We start from the raw sequence: 17,706 nt of genomic DNA on the forward strand, positions 1-17,706 counted from the left end.
TTATTGCTACTGAAAACCAGTCGCCGTGTTTGCAGCAGCGTGCATCATCGTTTTCTTTTGCTCCATTTTTGCGTGATATGACTTGGTAATCGGCGCACTTTTATCGCGGAATGAAACAGACGCCATTATTCATTACGATAAATGCGATGCGCCGTGCCTTTGGAAAATCATCTCGTTTACTGGTGGTATCTTGATGGAAATTGAACGATGTGTTGCCTCGTTTGCGTGACGTACTACGGCCCATAAACGACTCATTTGCTTTGGCGGTTCTTTTCCCACTAAACCAATACAGGCAGGTAAGTCTGCTGCCATTATACGGCCGGTACATTTTCATGCCAATCACTTGTTGTTAGAAAAAGAGCGATCGCTGTCTGTGAGACTGTAGAGTTAGTTGGAGCTGTGCAAGCTTTTTGAGACGCAGGTAAACAACCGGATTTCAATGGCATTATGCGTCTGAATAGGAGTGTCGCTGTATGACAGTGCATTAATCGTGTGTGGGTGTACGGAGAGGTTATTAGTCGGTGAGGGTTTTGCCGTGTATGCATATTTACATGTTGATAAATCGGGGAATGTAAGATCCCTCCCTGTAGCCGGCCGTGTTATTCACATGCCATTACAGGGAGTTGGAGTTTATTCACTGTCCGGCGTTTGTTTGTTGTTTATTCTGGATATCATTGCTCTTTGTAATTTGTCATCTTTTTCTGGTTGCAGTGAACTAATCCCGTTTTGTGCGGAGATTCACGGAAGATTAATTTATTTATTATTATTTTATGGCTTTGAATCTATCGAAAAATCACGATTCGATCGTGAATGCCTGGAAGGATGTTGTGGATGATAAATCATCCACGAACTGGTAAGTTGCAGACTGCTGCGCTTGTGTTGCACGAAGTGGGTCACGTTTTCGATTTGCTACTGAGGCTGCTACTCGTTTTTTTGCCAAGAAATCAGAGCAAAATGACCATAATTTATACATTAAATTATCTGTTTTATCTGTGCTATTCTAAATTAGAAATGTAGTTTTTTATACTTATTTTAGCGGTAAGAAAGTTAAGCTGATCAAACATTGAGATCTGAAAGACGTTGCATTTTGTGAAGTTTTTATATTTTTGAATTTAAAATAAAGCTTTACGACGTGAATTTTACGTTCAAATACGATTTCATGATACACGCTGTCAGGAATTTAATGAGTTGGTTTCTTATCGCTACAAATGTGGCATTCTTTTTTAAGCAGCCTATTTAGTGTGCCAATAAGTGCAATTTAGAAATTTGTGCAGTATGCATCTGTTAAATCACCGAAACACAAACTGATTTATGTATACAGTTTATAAAATTACTATTAGCCGTTAGCGTAAGCGCTTTTAGAATATTTTCCAGTGCTGCTGAATTTAGTTGCAGTTTATGTTTCTTTTTTTTAGATCTATTTTATTTAGATCTGAGAAGCAGGATTGTAGCGGTTTTTTCCTAAACTCGATTACCAGAGATTGGCATTTCCACTCTTCGGTTTGCTTTTTTTATTCGCATTAGTAATTATGCCCGTTGAATTATGTATTAAGCATACAATTTTCGTTAGAATTTAAAGTTCTTTAAGTTCGGAAAATTTTTTCTGACTATGTTAGTAGCCGATTTTGTTTGTTTACGTTAAAATTCACTTTCAGTTTATTCTTGAAAACCGGATATTACGGTGACGCAGAAAACTGTTTTGTTAATACATAAAATACTCACCTGGCGTTTCTTTTGAAGTGAACCGCTTTTTGCCAGTACAGTGAAATTGGATCAGGCTTGTTGATGAGTTGATGTGGGTCAGCTGTAGTGTTATGATTATTCCTCGTCATTCTCATTATTTTTTTCCAGGGCTGTCTTCGGATATGAAGGCCAGACAAACACGCTGCAGGTAGTCGCGACGGGAGGTGCGTGTTTCGCTGTCTAATCAACACTCCGTGTGTTGTTTATTTATTCGTTCACTCAGTTTTTTCTCATTACGCCATGCAGATGGGTCGCTGGAAGATATGACCGAGAATCTGAGCGCGGGAAAATGCATGTACGCGTTCTGCCATGTGAAAGATCCGAAGACAACGCTGTCAAAAAACGTTTTTATCATCTGGGTGAGTCGAGTGTAAGAGTTATTAATAATGACGTTTTCTTTTATATGATATTATTATATGTTTGAGTTTTGGTACATTTAAAGTTTTCTAGCTGGTTCGTTAAAGTTTGTTGCTGTCAGAGCGATTCGCCTTGCTTTGAATATTTCTTCAAGTTTATTTGGAACCGACAAATCCTTCTGTTTATTACATTCTTTTCTTGATGATAAAAATAGTTCAGTACCTTTATCTGAAGACGTTTATAGTTGATCCACGGTATAAAGGAGTTCTCTTATATCTCTTATAAAGGAGATATTTATCTCTTATATACCTTGGTTGATCGTTTTTTTATACTTACAAGTCTGTTATATACAACTTAAGTTAACTACTTAACGGAAATGAAGTTTTCTTTCAGTTTTATGAAAATATTACGTAGAAAACAATTGTTTCACTTGTGAACATTTTTACGATGCCATAATTGTTTGCTAATAGAGCTGGAAAAAATTGGGCCAGAAATATTGAGACACTACAACGCATTGTTAAAATTTTTTTCTTTCTCTTGAACGGTATGTATGTGTTGTGTGATGTGGTGTTTTTCATTGTAGCAAGGCGAAGGTGCGCCAGATACGAGGAAAGGTGTGTGCGCTAATCACGTCCGGCCGATTGGTGACTTGTTAAAGGTACCGCTTTTGCGTAATGCTTGAATTTCCATCCGATAGACTGTGATGATCTCGAGTAGTGCCTGAATAGTTCAGGTTGTGTGTCAAGCGGAAATAATTGTTATATGGCTAGTCCGTTTCATAACCATTTGTTTTTTTCTGCAACTTTATTATGGTAATAATGTCTTTGATATGTGAAAATGTCAGCTTTTCCTTCGATGTCCGAAGTGATAAACAATGAGCGTATGCGTTCAGGTTTAAAGAGATTTACTAATAGTGGCGAAATTACGACCAATACAAATGGCATGTAATTCTGTGATTTGTGTCGATTATATAAACTGACGTTTTTCGAAATGAAATTTTATTGGATAGCAGTTCGTCAGTTGTATGCTGTGTATCGTAGTGAAATGGCAACACAGTTCTGTTAACGCCTCATCTTTGCGTTGGACTGTAGAAGTTGCAGCGGGTGTTTCAAAAATTATTTTTTCGGTTTTGGGATTAAAGATTTAATACCGTTAAGAGGAGATTTAATCCAGTAAGAGAAGTAAAAATGAGTGGATTGCACTAATTTGAACAAATACTTAGTCTTATTTTCTATACGTAAATATACGTAAATACTATTCGCGGAATATTGGCTGTAAGTAGTTCAGATAGGAATTTTTAGCGCACCGGATAGGCTATTATCGTACCTAATACATTTTCCAGGCCTTTTATGCGCTACACGAATCGTGTTTCTTTGCGATCATCCATTTTAATGGCATTCAAATGGCAGGGTACACATGTAACATTCACCGCCCGCACGGACGATGAAGTGGAGCCAGAGTTCATTATGGATAAAGTCGTCAAGGCCTCTTCATCGAAATTTGATTTCGACAGTTCACACCGTCCGGCCTCACCGCCTCCCGCTCCCGTCGGCTCCGTGTACAAAAAGATCGACCCGTCGCTGATTCTCAAGGAGCGCGATGAGTATCTGCAGAATCAACAACGGGAAGATCTGGCTGAGCGGCATCATGCTGAAGTGCAACGCCGGAAGAGTCAACAGGAAGAGCTACAGCAGATCAGTCGCAATCGACAGGTCGGTAGTAGTAATAAATTTTTTTTGTTAGATGAGACTGAAAATTTTATTTTTTGTAATATTAGATCACTCCTTTATATCTTGTATTGACTGTTTTTCGGATTTGCATTAAGTCAGTTCGAGCGTTGCTAACCCGAGCCGAATGTTTATTGATCTGCTGTACTCGTATTGCAGTGACAGATATGTGGATAGCAACACCTTCTCCCTACTAGCGTAGCTGGTTCAACATCGGATGAGATAATCCATGTTTAAAATTCTGAAATTTTTCCTCAATTTATTTTTAAGCGTTTAGAAAGTATGGTTTGGTAATTTTGTTCAGAATTTTTGCTAGAAAGCGGCATTTAAAATCGGAAATTGGCTACGTTTCTTGAAGCCGTATTTCCTGTTTCCGTAATGTTTAGAACGGATGTTTATATCAGCGTACGATGGTAACAAGTCATATTTATTTTGCGGGAAATTGCTGGCGTTCGTGTTCAACAGTTCAAAGTCTTTGCTGTTTTTCGCTTTAAACAAGCCCATTCCGCATGTTTATCCTACAGGCCAGCCTGGACGACGACAGTGAGAAACGTGCTTCGCAAACAGCGATAAACGCCAGCAGTAATCCGGTGGCAGCTGCGCTGGAGTCAAAGAATTATGTCAATCTGCAAAAGAAGAACTGGGAGGAAGCACAGAAGTCATCGGCCAGCAGTGTCAAACCGCAGGTGGAGAAGAAGCCGGTTAAACCATTTAATGTAGCCACACCGCCGCCCAAACCGCCCCATCAGATGCAGAAACCGGCGGCATTCGGACCGAAAGGGACACTGTCCGCTCCGCGAGTTGTGCTGTAAGCAGAATATTTTCGATCGCTTGTGGATTTATTGATGATGAGATTTTTAACAATTGGTAAAATTACTTAATGCGTCCGCGATGAAGTATGTTAACTTTCTTAGAATTTCCACGGAAAAAGATTCAGTTGATCGATTTTAGCGTTATAATTCTAACAAAATCTTAGACAAATTTTGTGGCAGCCTGTGTTAGGTCGCATATTTGTAAGAGTATCAGCGGGAGCCCTTATTATGCCATTAAACTACGAGTGATTCCGAGATTTGGGGCTTTGCCAGTTTGCCATACATTGACTTGTTTGGTTCTGATTTGAAATTCGCTCTGTTGAACAGCGTAAAGGTAGCATTAAAAGAACAGAAATAATTGTTTTACCGTCTAATTCAAGCATATCCTGAATTTTATGTACGAGTAGTTTGATTTGTGAATGTAATTTTCGATCAGAGCTCAAAAGAAAGTGAACGATCCCGATACGAAAGCCCGTGAGGAAGAGGAGCGCCGCCGATGGGAACAGTCACAGAAAGAGGCGGAAAATGAGGAGAAAGAGCGCAAACTGAAGGCGGAAAGTATGCGACAGGAGCGTCTGAAAGAAGTCAAAGCCTTAGTGTCCGCGCGCCGACAGAGCGAAGACTTGACGGATGAACACCAATACAGCAATACTAAAACGTAAGCGCTGCAGTTATAATTACGGAAATCGTAAAAGTCGGTTTCTCACGTGGGCTGAATTGATAAAACGTGACCGAAATCGAATCCTTCACATGCATCTAAGCCTGGTTGTATTTTAACGATTAACCTCTTTAAAATGTGAAATTGCTGTGATAGTTTGAGTTTGATGGGTGTATTTGATCGATGGTTGTTGTTTTAAAGGCGAACGGTGAGTCAGGCCAGTGAAAGCAAATCACGCTCGACGTCGTCGGTGGGTGCAGGCAGTGATGTGGCCATGCAGGCCTATCGTGAAGAAGAGCGACGGAAATTCGAAGAACAGCAGAAGGAGTCAGAACGGGACGAGCAGGAACGCCGACACCGCAGTGAATCGCTACGGCAGGAACGGCTACGGGAACTGGCGGCGCTGACGCAGAAGGATGCCAGCAAGGACAGTTTCACTACACTCGGGTAAGTTGACCGATCCAGTTGCTGCATTGATTGTTATAAACCCGCTCAGCTTGGTGCCTGGTGGTTGTCCCCATGGTACGGACATGTGGCTAGGCTTAAGACAAAGTAATCTGTTGCTTGATTTATTGATAAAAAAGTTAATGTTGACAGTGTTGTTAATGGAAATCAATTATAATTTGGCAAAGTTAATATTTAAATCATACAGCGCCAGGGCAGCTAAAACGGGCAATGGAAATGCCATCCCACTACTGTTTCTACCCAATACACAGTACGTTGCACACGGAGTGTTAGGTGTGCGCACGGCCACGGTAATGTCATGAAGCAGACTCAAGCTGAAGCAGGGCTTTATTTTAAAGTTTATTAACTTTGCCGTGTTATATTATTTTGTTGGAAATTAATTTCGCTTAAAATCAGGATTGCCACAATTTTTGAACTAATAAATTCAGCTTCATTGTAAGCGTCCACTAGCCACATGCCTTTCTTTACCTTGGGACAACTGCCCAGCTGTGTTTATGGGTTTGTAACTTTGTAACTTTTTTGGCATTCTCGGTTTGATCAGTGGTTGCCTCAATTTACCATACGGAAATCTGATGCCCTTATGAGTGCAGAACGTAAAATATGTATTAAGCTGCGTTTTATTTTTCTGTTTTAAATTCGGTTTAAATTTAATTAAATGAATTATTTAATTGAATTTAAGTTTTTAAATGATGCTATCTGATACTTTAAGAATTTTTTGATTATTTTCTTACATGTGCACACACTTCCTTAAGTTTCCTTAAGCTCTCTTTTTATGTTGTATTAAATTTACATATATTGCATGCTCTGTAGACAAACTGTGAAGGAGAATCGGACAAAAGGGAAGAGAGGCGAGGATCCGGACTTGCTGGCTCGGCGTGAAGAGGAAAAGCGCCGTTTTGAAGAGGCTCAGCGTGAAGCGCAAGAGGAAGAAAATGAACGCAAGAACAAAGCGGAAATGCTCCGTCAGCAGCGCGCTCAAGAGGCCGCCTCTCTCGTGGCTCATCGTACAAGCAACGCGAAAGCACGCTTCGAGCAGACCAGGTATGGTTTATCAGTCATTAGTGTTGGTACTGATTTTGGAATTTATAAGTGTTTGAATGTACTAAAGATTGAATATGTGTCAGTTCTGAGAATTGTTCCGTAGCAGATGCCCGAAATCACATGATTTCTGGCATTTCTAACGTTTTAACGTCCTTCAGCGCATATAAGTGTGAATGATGATATTAAAGTAAGTTCCGGACGTTTTTGCAGTCCGAAAGAAGAACAGGCTCCGTCGAGTTTCGAATCCCGACAGCGTGCCGGATCGGCGCAACAAGCGGCCCGGGCGCTGTTTGAGCATTCTTCCGCTGCACAGCACCACCCGCACACCCCATCCACGCCGTCGTCACATTCGAAAGCGCCCTTGACGCCGCAGACCAGTCAGAGCAGTGTTGGTCAAGAGCAGCCGGAAATACCGCCGACCGACACTGATTACGTGCATCCTTCGCAGCGTGCATTGCCGCCGCTGCCCCACGAAGAGCACGGACAACTGAATGGCAGGTGGGTACTAAATCACTGTTAAGAAACATTTTGGTAATTAGAAACGTACTGTGCTGTAAAGGTGCGATGCTCTAAAAACCTTCGGAGAAATCATCCCAGAATCTTAAAAATAATTTAGGTCAAGCTGGGTGGTATTTAAGCGGAGGACGTAGCGTAACGTAACACTTGTTTAATAATGTTTTTCTTTTAATCAGGCTTTCAGTTAGCAGAAGTAAAATCTTATTAGATTTGCTGCTTGCCTTAGCAGCGTAAGGATTTTAGCAGGTGTTAAGATTCTGTCGAGAACGTTGTAGATTAGTGGCGAAGGGGTCATCCTTAATTGCTTAACATTGCCAAAGATAATGTACTAGTAGTTTGTACGTTAAACTTAAAAAATAAAATGATTTTTTGAGCAATGATTTGTAGAAAATGTTTGTTTCTAGTGCATAGTTGCTTCTAAGAAGTACGGCAATATTCTGCACCGCTCCATGAAGAGCGAATTTCCAAATTTACTTTAGCGTTGTATGATTGTGATGAATGGTGATGATCATGTGTTTATCAGGAGACGACTAAAATACGAGTAATCGACCGAAGCGAAGCGAAGGTCCTCTATGTTCAAGAAAACGGAAATTTTTGTGCGTCGGTCACGCACTAAGTTGTCGGTCACGCCCTAAGAAGTTAGGGCGTGACCGACGCTTAGGGGTACTTAGGGGGACATCTAGGTGCTCAATAACACTTACGCACGACAGCATAGGGAAACCGTTAACCGACCATTCAGGCAAAACACTAACGGGCATACTAATGTGCTTATACGGTCCTAAGGTCACGTTTTACTAAGCCCTGTACTATGTAATACAATGTCCTCAGACTAACTACCAAGTAACAGCGCATAGCTTACTAATTTATCAGCTAAAGCGATAGCAGACCTTTTATATTCAAAAAAATAAACCCTTATCTTTTTTCCGGTAGCATATTTACCACTGAGTTTAGAAGTCCACCGTTCTAGGCTTGCACTATAAGACCAAACCGAAGCTTGGGAGTCGGAACAGTAAAAGAGAACAGTAACTAATGCAACCCAGCAAAGTCCTACGTTCAGCATGATTTAGGTCTCTTTGCTAAGAAACAATGGATTGGTAGGTGTGTAGACACTAAGAAACTGCAGAGTTGTGAGCGCGTAATAGGGCATACTGAAGATTGTAGGTAGGGACCACGCTCCCATCGGGGACAACTTTTGCTTTATATGGCGCTCAAAACAGGCGCATGGGCGCTCAAGCTATCGGGTTTTTAAAAGCGCAACGGGCGCTACCAGCAGCAGGTTGGTGACGCAGTGATTCCGAAGTTTTGCATTTTCTTTTGCAATCTACGATAAAGAGTTTGCGCGCGCAATAAACGTCACAAAATATAACAGGATAACATTTTATATAAGCAATAGGAATGTAATTATTGTATTGGCTGCTGCCCCGCAGCTTCTACACAAAATTACTTATTCATAGGTTTAGTAGTAATTAGTGGTGCTAATATTTCATGCATCCTGTACTAATTAATAAACGTTGTTATAGGAATGTGAGGAAATGTACTTTGCTAACCAATATTATGATCAAAAGGCCTTCTCGTATCACTTGCAGTTTAAAGAGAAGCGGTATGTACGGTTGCAACTTGAAAAAGACAAGCGTCGCTTACTAGCGCCTTAAGGGAAGTGGCCCGGTACATGGTGCAAAATTCGTGTACATGCACGAAAACTTTTCGCGCACTCCCAAACACATTTTTGTTTCGGTTTGTGACATTCTGTAGCCAGAAGATTTGTATACACTGGTGTGAAAGCCGTTGGTGCGCGCAACATCCGGTTAGAAAGTTATGGCTGTTAGGAAATTCAAAAGTTTAAATGCGTTCAGGTGTACCAAAGTCCATTATGGACCGATCTCCTTCAAATGCGCACGTCCCTGAAGATCATTTTTACACCGATCCAGACTTTCATGATTTTTTTCAGATTTTAAAATGAATTTTAAAATTTTTGAAATTCATTTTGAAACTTGAAAAACATGCTAGAACAGTGGATCGGTGTAAAAACGTTCTTCGTGGTTACGTGTATTTACGTGCAAAATTTGAGGGAGATCGGTCCATAATGATACTTTTGGTACACCTGAACGCATTTAAACTTTCTGGAATTTCCTAACAGCCATAACTTTTGAACCGGATGTTGCGCGCACAAACGGTTTTCACACCAGTGTATACAAATCTTCTGGCTACAGAATGTCATAAAATCGAAACAAAAATGTGTTTGGGAGTGCGCGAAAGTGTAAGTTTCGTGCCTGTACACGAAATTGGTACCATTTACCGGGCCACTTCCCTTAAGCAGTAAGCGGCGTTAATATTCCATGCACCTTGTACTAATAGTGAGTCACGAACGTCAGTAGAATGTTACGGAAATACATTCTTGTAGTTGTAACCAATATCGTACTCAAGGACTTTGTTATATTACCCGAGTAAAACAGCTTGTAGGAAAAACGTTAGTTTAACGTGTAACTACCGTTAGGTGAACGGATGTGTGTCAATTTTAGCCGTCTTCTAACGTTTAACTAACGTTTTTTTTGCAAGTTGTTTTACTGGGGTTACTTACATTATACAGAATAGTTAGTACGAGAAGTACTGTTCCAATGTGAGCAACTACTTAAACTTATGTCTTAGTACGAGTAGTCTTTGCAAGCAGACCTGAACGTGTGACCTTTTTGGGCTATATTCCTAGCTTCGCTTCGGTCTTATAGTGCTAGCCTGAAGCGGTGCACTTTCCTAGTTTATCTTGAGAATTTATTTTCTTTACGACGAATGCAGATTTGTATTTGCAGTGGTCGATATGAACGACAGAATAGTGGTCATGAAAACGGCAAGCACGAGCACTACCACACCAACGGGCATAACGGAGTGGCAAAGCACGAGGAACACGAGGAATACCACCAGATCAGCGGCAGAACGCAGGTGCGCGATGCCGATACAAAGCCAGACAATGTGCAAGTCAGCCCGACAAACGCGGTGAATGCGTGGAAACAGGGACTGCCGGTGCGCCCGCCGAGTGATGATGAGCATGAGCATGACGAAGACGCATGGAATGGTATGTCCGTTTTTTCCCGCGATTTAACGGGGCGAAGATTTTGGCGGCAAACGTTTCTTGCAGAACTTCCCTGAAGTGTGTTAGAATTTATTGTATCTCCATTTCATATGGGTTTTGATTTCCGCGCTAGAGTTGAATAAAAATTTTGGCAGTAGAATTTTAGTGAAGAACTGAATTTTTACTATACCACTGAACTTTAACTAAATTTACCGAATTTTTACACAGTTTTTTATTGTTCTGCGAAATTGTGTTGAAAACTGGTAATTATTTTTATGCGGTCTTTTTAATTTTGCAGAGCCGGAGAAAACAACGCATCACGGCGTAACCAGTCCGACATTGTCCAGCGCCAGCAGTTCCGGCCAGAATCAGGGGCTGCAGGCGCGCGCTCTATATGATTACCAGGCTGGTGGGTTTAGTTGGTGTTATTCACAGTTTCGAAGGTGTGAGGCTGACGATTGTGCTGTTTATTGCAGCTGATGAAACGGAAATTTCCTTTGATCCTGGCGATATCATTACGCAAGTGGACAAAATTGATCCAGGTAAAAATTGCGCATTTTTCGTAGATATTCTAGCAGGTAGAGTTATGAAAAAGTTTTTTGGGAGATTTACTTGTATTCCAAAATTGTGTTCGAAAATATTACCGTTTTTTGAAGCGTAACAGCTAAGCTCAGTTTGTTTATTGTTGTTATATTTTTTAGTATTATGTTTTGTCGTTGAATGTTTTAGTATATCTTTTGCTGAATTTTGGTTATCTGTCTTTTAAGTATATGCTTTTGTTCAAGATTATAATTAAAAGTGTAGCAGGTTTTCACAGTTTGCCTGTTGAAAAGTAAATCGACAGTGTTATGTTTTTCTGAAATTAACTTATTTTGATACAGGTTGGTATCAAGGATTGGCACCCAGTGGCCAGTACGGATTATTCCCGGCGAATTATGTGGAAATGCTAACATAGATTTACTCCATCTGACTTCGCCATAGTCACTATTGTGCGGCTTTGAATGTTTGCGCTTTATTTCGCCGGATCATCTTGGACTTTCTTTTTTGATTTGTTCCTGTGCCTCGTTTTGATTGTGGGACCATGTTTTATTGCTTGTTTGCACTTTGGCGTTTAAAACGTTAAACGACAGGATTTGCGCGTGCTTCTGACAGTTCTTGTCACGGATTTACATTTGGCTTCAATAATTTAAACATTTTTTTGCCTTTATTCACCACTTTTGATGTGTACATTGCCATTTTTTACATTTTTATCCCTGCGCTGAACACGCTGTTGCTGGTTGTGCGTGGAGGATTTGTTTGGTTTGGAATGACTTTTTGGTGTGATTTGTATTTTGTAGAAAGCAAATTTGGCAGGCTTGCATGGCAGCTTTTGCTGGGAAATCTTTTACAGATATTTTGATTGAGCGAGTTCGTAATAAATGGAAAGAAACTACATAGAAGAATTGAACGTGTCGTGAAAACAGTCTGCTGCGCGCGCAACACCGGGTCAGAAAGTTATAGGTGCAATAATATTCCAAAAAGTTCAAACGCACAGAGGTTTGCATATTTTAAAATTTATTTTAAATTTTGAAAACAAGGGTAGAAATCTGGTTTCGTGCAAAATAATCTGTATGTTAATGCGCGTTTTCTTGCAGAATTGGAAGATGATCGGTCTATACAATGAGACTTTCGGTACCTCTGTGCATATACTTCTGAAATATTATTTCACTCATAACTCCCAACCCGATGTTGCGTACACAAACGGTTTTCGCGGCAATGTATAAACATTATTTAGTACAAAACTTTATAAAACAATTTAAAAACTCTGTGAAGATGCTTCCCATTGATGTTATTGTATTTAATTAATATAGCCACCGGGGAATGACCGTAACTGCCGTTACATTTTGTTATGACACCTATCATTTCTTTTGAATGGCGAAAATAAAATATATTATATGACCCCTAACAAAGGGTGAAACATTAATGTGAATAGAGCTGGTGCGGGGATAGGTCGAACATAACCGAAAATGATAATATTTGAAAGTGAGGTGGTATGTTTTAATCTTCTTAATGATCGCAAACACCCTGTCCGATGATGCCGCGCAACATGACGTTAAGCGGACGTCCCGCGGAGTGCCGACCGCTGAAAGTCGCTAATGGACAGGTGATTACATTCTTATAAAGAGGTTCGTGTATCTGCAAGTATATATTGAATACTTGGACGGTGTTGCTTTGCCAACGTACCTTGCACAGTTTTGAAATGATCAATTCAACGTACATGTTTTCAGTTTTTATTCCACAGACCGCAGATCCTAAATTTATATTTCGATAGCCTGATATTCCCAACTTTTTATGTACTCGCACGTAAATGAAGCTTGTAGTTAATTAGGTGCAAACAATTTGAATAGAGGGTGCTGTTTTTTACTGTACACGCATTTGTTACTGTTACTGTATACTGTATTTGTTTACTTGTACGCCGAGGATCAGTTGTACATTTAATACACAATGAAGTTCTCTAAAATTAATACAGAACTAGAATAAAAAGCTACGCGGATAAAAGACGGTAAATATTTTCAAAGCAATGTACCATTCCGGCATGTTTTACTTTTAGTGGAGACTACGTACTCAGCACTTATTAAACCGGCACAATGTCATATTAATAATAACAGAAAATATACGGTAAAACATGCGTAAAATCCTCCCTTCTGGACAGAGTAAACCGATCCGGCTGAGAACAAAGTGACTACTTTTAAAATCCTATCAAGCACTCCACGCTCAATAAGCGTAACTGGGTGGCCGCCGCTGCTGCTCGTATATATAACATGTACTGCCACCGCTGACCACTCCAGCTATAACAAACGCAGCCGACACGGCTAATGCCAATGCGCGGACAATTTACAATTTTCCATCTTAATTTGCCTGCTTCCCCGGTAGCTTGTGCGGTGCAGTATATACTAATCACGGGCGCCCGAGATTATGGGAATTTATTAGCTGCCCGATTAAACGGATCGCTGGATCTGGATTTGCCATTTCGCTAAACTGATGCATTCTTATGGTTATTGTGCTGCTGCTGCCGGTGTTTGAAAACGCATTTCATGATGGCGGTAGAGAGACCGTTATGGTCATTTTGTGTATATACAATGTACACCATCTTTATGTACCCCACACGATTGTATTGATGAAACGCTTATTTATGGAATGCGCAGTTGGAATAACATCGATAACATTAAACCTAAGAGCTTAGAAAATTGATTTCCTTAATTCACTGCATTTTTCTGTTACTGCATATATATTTGCAGTAAAACTGTGTAGCTTGAAATTTGCAGTGTGGCTTCTTTTAACCAACAATAATGAATTCTTAAATTGTTTTGCAATGACAAAACAAAAATTAATGCATTATTGATTGCTCAAATTTGCAAAGATCTTGTGGTAAAGTGTTTGATATTTTGCTGCAGATATGTACTGTATATGCGCATTTAACTTTAGCGTAAATAGCAATGATTACTATAATACACAATAATTAAACTGCTGGTATGTCTTTCTACCGAACCATGACGAGTTCAAGTGGTGCGCATAAAAGGACCGGGATCGTTCAGTTGAAATTTAATTGAAATTTCCTGCAGGTTTAAGCATTTACATTGTTTTAATCAAACCACGCAGACAGTCAGCTGGAACGGAGCATCTCCAATCCCGGCAAAATCCGGATTAGACAACATTGTAAAACGCACAGTGATGGCCAGCATTCTTGGCAGATTAAGCAACGTATGCACCGTGTCAGCCGCAAGGTGGACACTGTCCATTCATCGCCGGTGTTTGATCCATTGTACTGCAGAGGTAATCATGCAGGACCCGCACTTTCTCAACAACATAATTTCACCTTTTCATTATTTATCTACGCCCGCCATCGTTTAATAAATCCCCGGTAAAATGCTTTCCAAATCTAAATTTTATATATTTATCTATCTGCGATTTTTTGCAAAAGCATTATATGTGTAATTCAGTTTTGAGTATGTATCTTAAAATTTCATTTGTGCTATCTTAAATAAATAACCAAAATTATTGAAAATATTTGTAGCACAACGCAACCAAAACATTTGGCAATTACTAGTATTAAGGCACGAAATTATGTGGATAAAATACGCGATACAAATTCATTTGCTGTAGATTTGGGCTTTATTGTTTTGATTTTATGGTTGCGACTGGATTTAATTAAGTACTTAATCAAACAGGTTAGACGAATAAAATTTCCATCAGGTTTTTCTGTGGTAAACTCTTTGAACTGGTAATCGTGGGCGGTTACCGTGCGCCCAGCGCTCCTATTCCTAATCTGCCTTTCACAGCGGACTTTCGCTCAGCGTAAACGCCGACGCGCCTCTCTTGATCGCTCATGTCAAAACTGAAAAGGTAAGAAAGAAAAGATGAAATCAGAGACGATGCACGGAGCAATGAAAAGAACAATTATCGTTCCTTATAATCTTTCTTTAAAATGGCCCGTCGATTGGCTTAGGCCACGAAGGTCGCACGGGATAACTGACACTCGCACGAGCCGCGCCTGCAGCACCGCAATAATCGTTGTCATAACCTTGCAGCCTGAAGACCATTGATTATGATACCTACGTACGCATGTATATGCAGATTCATTCTTCTTGTACTTTCTTTGAACAGTTTTCAGCGAAACTGGCGGTGCGTCTGCAACTGTCCTTTTTTGTACAATTTTTTTAAGAAAAACTTAGAACAGACCACACAAAAACTGGGAACATTATCGTTCAGTATTTAAATTAAAACCCGGACATGCATTCTGAGTTTTTAATACGTATAAACATAAATGTAAAATTATATTTTAACTTACCGACGAATTATAAATTGTGTGATATGTGCATTACTAACTGCCTCCCAAAGTCCTGCATAAAAGGTGGAATCGTCTTCGATAAGACCCGTGACCTTTATTGTTATTGCACATGTGGCGCGCAAGCCGTGTCTGCTGTTGCACTTACAGATTATGTAAATACACATGCCAACAGTAGATCTTGTATATCAAGAATAGTAATCTCTGTATAATACAGTGTGTGTCAATAGAGGATATTTTCCATAAGGAATATTTTCCATAAGACGTCTGCTTATTTGTGTTGGTCGAGCAGGAAAACAGCAACCTGTAAATTGTGCAATATTGACACACATTCCGCCGTGGTATTGTAATTCACAACGGATACACAGCCTATTAGACAGCAAAAGTGACCACTGTCCACTAATGGCCGTAATCGACTGACCAGTGGTCAGTACACAAATACACTGGAGATTTGTGGCATGTCGGTTACATAAAATCAAACACCTGCGATCACGCAGATATTGGTGTCTGTGTATGTTCAGCGGTGCTCTATACGCGTAATTTGTACATATGGTCAAGAGGCCGGGATGTGAACGACATTTATACGGTGACAGTTGAAAGGAAGTCAAGCTGTGATTAAGAAGCGCACACTACTCAACGGATCCGCACATATACACACAACACTGATAAGCGCACAGATGCAATATTATATTGTCCACCAATGTCCGCTGGCGCATAGAATGTGGGTTACTATTGTCAGACGGGATATCGGGGCGGGTGAGCAGAAATTAGGGGCGCCTGTATTAATGTAAACATTTAAGTGGAACTTTGTAAAATATGCCGGGCTACAAAAGGGATTACAGCGAGTTGTGCCCTACTTTAACGTTATGACCATAAGGAGCGGAAAGTGTGGAAAAGATTCTTGGCCACTGGCTAATATTTTAATGTGTTTACTCAGTGGCCACATTTACCGGTTAATTTAGGATATATATGCATTTTGGCTTTAACATCAACACATGCAGGTTCACAGTTTTGGCGTCCTATTTATTATTCCATTATTTAACTGCTGTCACTCGTAATTTTGCAGAAATGATTTATAATGATGTAAAAAATTCGTTGGTAATGATGCTTTTCGTACCAAGCAGCAAGCCTTCGTAGAGCAGTGGCTGGATAATTCTCACGATCAGTCAGAATGTCTTTGCACAGTTGCACTTAAATTAAAATGTGCAACCCTTTTTGGAACGTACTGGTTTAATTTTTGAAGAGAAATCATTAAATAGTGGCCATAAATAACATTTTTACCAGAATGGAAATGTTTTCAATGAGAAAAACCGTTTTTGCGACCCTAAAGAGTCCGCGACAATAATTTTCACGTCAGACAAACTGCGGTGCGAATACTCGAATTTTCGAGAAAGGTGGACCGTTGGCAAAGCTGACGGCTTATCATGCGATGTTGACTAATAAGTATCCTATAAAGCTCTATAATTCATCCTTGACCGCCTGTCAAATTCACAACTGACCTAATCTCATTTAAAATTTTGAACCGCTCCTAGAAATCCAAGGGCGAAAAGTGACGGGAAAATTATAATACACAAATGGAGAGTGCTTTCCATTAAAGGCCAAATCTGGGCGCGTACGTAAATCGCACAATGTACAACGCACAACTGACCAGTCGAATTGTAAAGTATAATCATGCAGCATTCATGCAAATTTTGCATATGCTCCGTATTGAATTTACAGTGGTGATGCAGCGATAGTTAGGGCAAATCTCGCAAGAGACTCCGAGATTAGTAATTTGAAGATGTGCAGCAGTCAGATTTTACGCTCCAGCGCACACCTTCCACCGGCGCGGTTGTACAATTTATAAATAATGCATCGAGAGATGACCGCCGTCCAGCGGATTGGATTTCTCTAAAGTCAGTCAAATTGCCCATTAAGCAAACGTGCGTACATTGCGGGATTTGTAAAAAGGGGGGAAAGGCCGATCTGCTTACTGGCAATCTTTTATCCTGATAAGGAAAATCAGTGCAAAGGTCACATTCTCGGCGGTTGTCTAGGGCAAATATGGATCAATGTCGGACACATTATTAACCTTGATGTTTGCCATGTCAAAAAAATTTCAGTAAGCATATTTCTAAACTTAAAGCAAACATCAAATTAAAAAAAAACGGACACAGTATGATAAATACAGATTTTAATTATGCAAAATAACCACTTAGACAAAGAGTTGGCGTTTAATTAAATACGTACGTATTTATTGTACGTACGTACGTACGTACGCACGTACGTTTTATCGCTATAATATTAACGGCATTGCTTTCCGAAAACTGTTAGAAAATTATAAAGCTATTTTGTATGAAATGCAAGTGAATCGAGGTCTTGGTCTGCGCAGAAGAAATGGGCATTTCAGATTTTCAAGTTTTCAACAGCAAAATTCTTTCGTTCCATTGCGCACTACTGTGTGCTCTCGAAGATACTTGTGACCATGTTCATTTAACTGTCAATGGAATTGCCGGTGT

The 17,706-nt window shown here is 40.0% G+C and overlaps 1 protein-coding gene across 4 annotated transcripts; it reads left to right on the forward strand.

Annotated features, from left to right (window-relative positions):
* Nucleotides 1-15: 15 nt before the first annotated feature.
* Nucleotides 16-11,815, forward strand: LOC129585240 (drebrin-like protein). Of its 4 annotated transcripts, none has more exons than XM_055477851.1 (16): nt 16-296; nt 354-521; nt 712-853; nt 1,852-1,907; nt 1,990-2,102; nt 2,684-2,758; nt 3,510-3,812; nt 4,352-4,635; nt 5,076-5,297; nt 5,499-5,744; nt 6,573-6,803; nt 7,014-7,301; nt 10,124-10,386; nt 10,682-10,792; nt 10,860-10,925; nt 11,265-11,815. In XM_055477851.1, exons 3-16 carry the CDS (start codon nt 771-773, stop codon nt 11,336-11,338), a joined length of 2,415 nt encoding a protein of 804 aa, XP_055333826.1. In that variant the 5' UTR covers nt 16-296; nt 354-521; nt 712-770; the 3' UTR covers nt 11,339-11,815. The 4 variants fall into 4 exon arrangements, with proteins under 4 accessions (XP_055333826.1, XP_055333824.1, XP_055333823.1 ...); XM_055477849.1 differs by having other exon boundaries at nt 354-421; XM_055477848.1 differs by lacking the exon at nt 354-521.
* The last annotated feature ends 5,891 nt before the right edge of the window (nt 11,816-17,706 follow it).

The sequence above is a fragment of the Paramacrobiotus metropolitanus genome, unplaced genomic scaffold (genome assembly GCF_019649055.1).
Source record: "Paramacrobiotus metropolitanus isolate TYO unplaced genomic scaffold, Prichtersi_v1.0 Parri_scaffold0000016, whole genome shotgun sequence".
In the NCBI taxonomy this organism is placed as follows: Eukaryota; Metazoa; Tardigrada; class Eutardigrada; order Parachela; family Macrobiotidae; genus Paramacrobiotus; species Paramacrobiotus metropolitanus.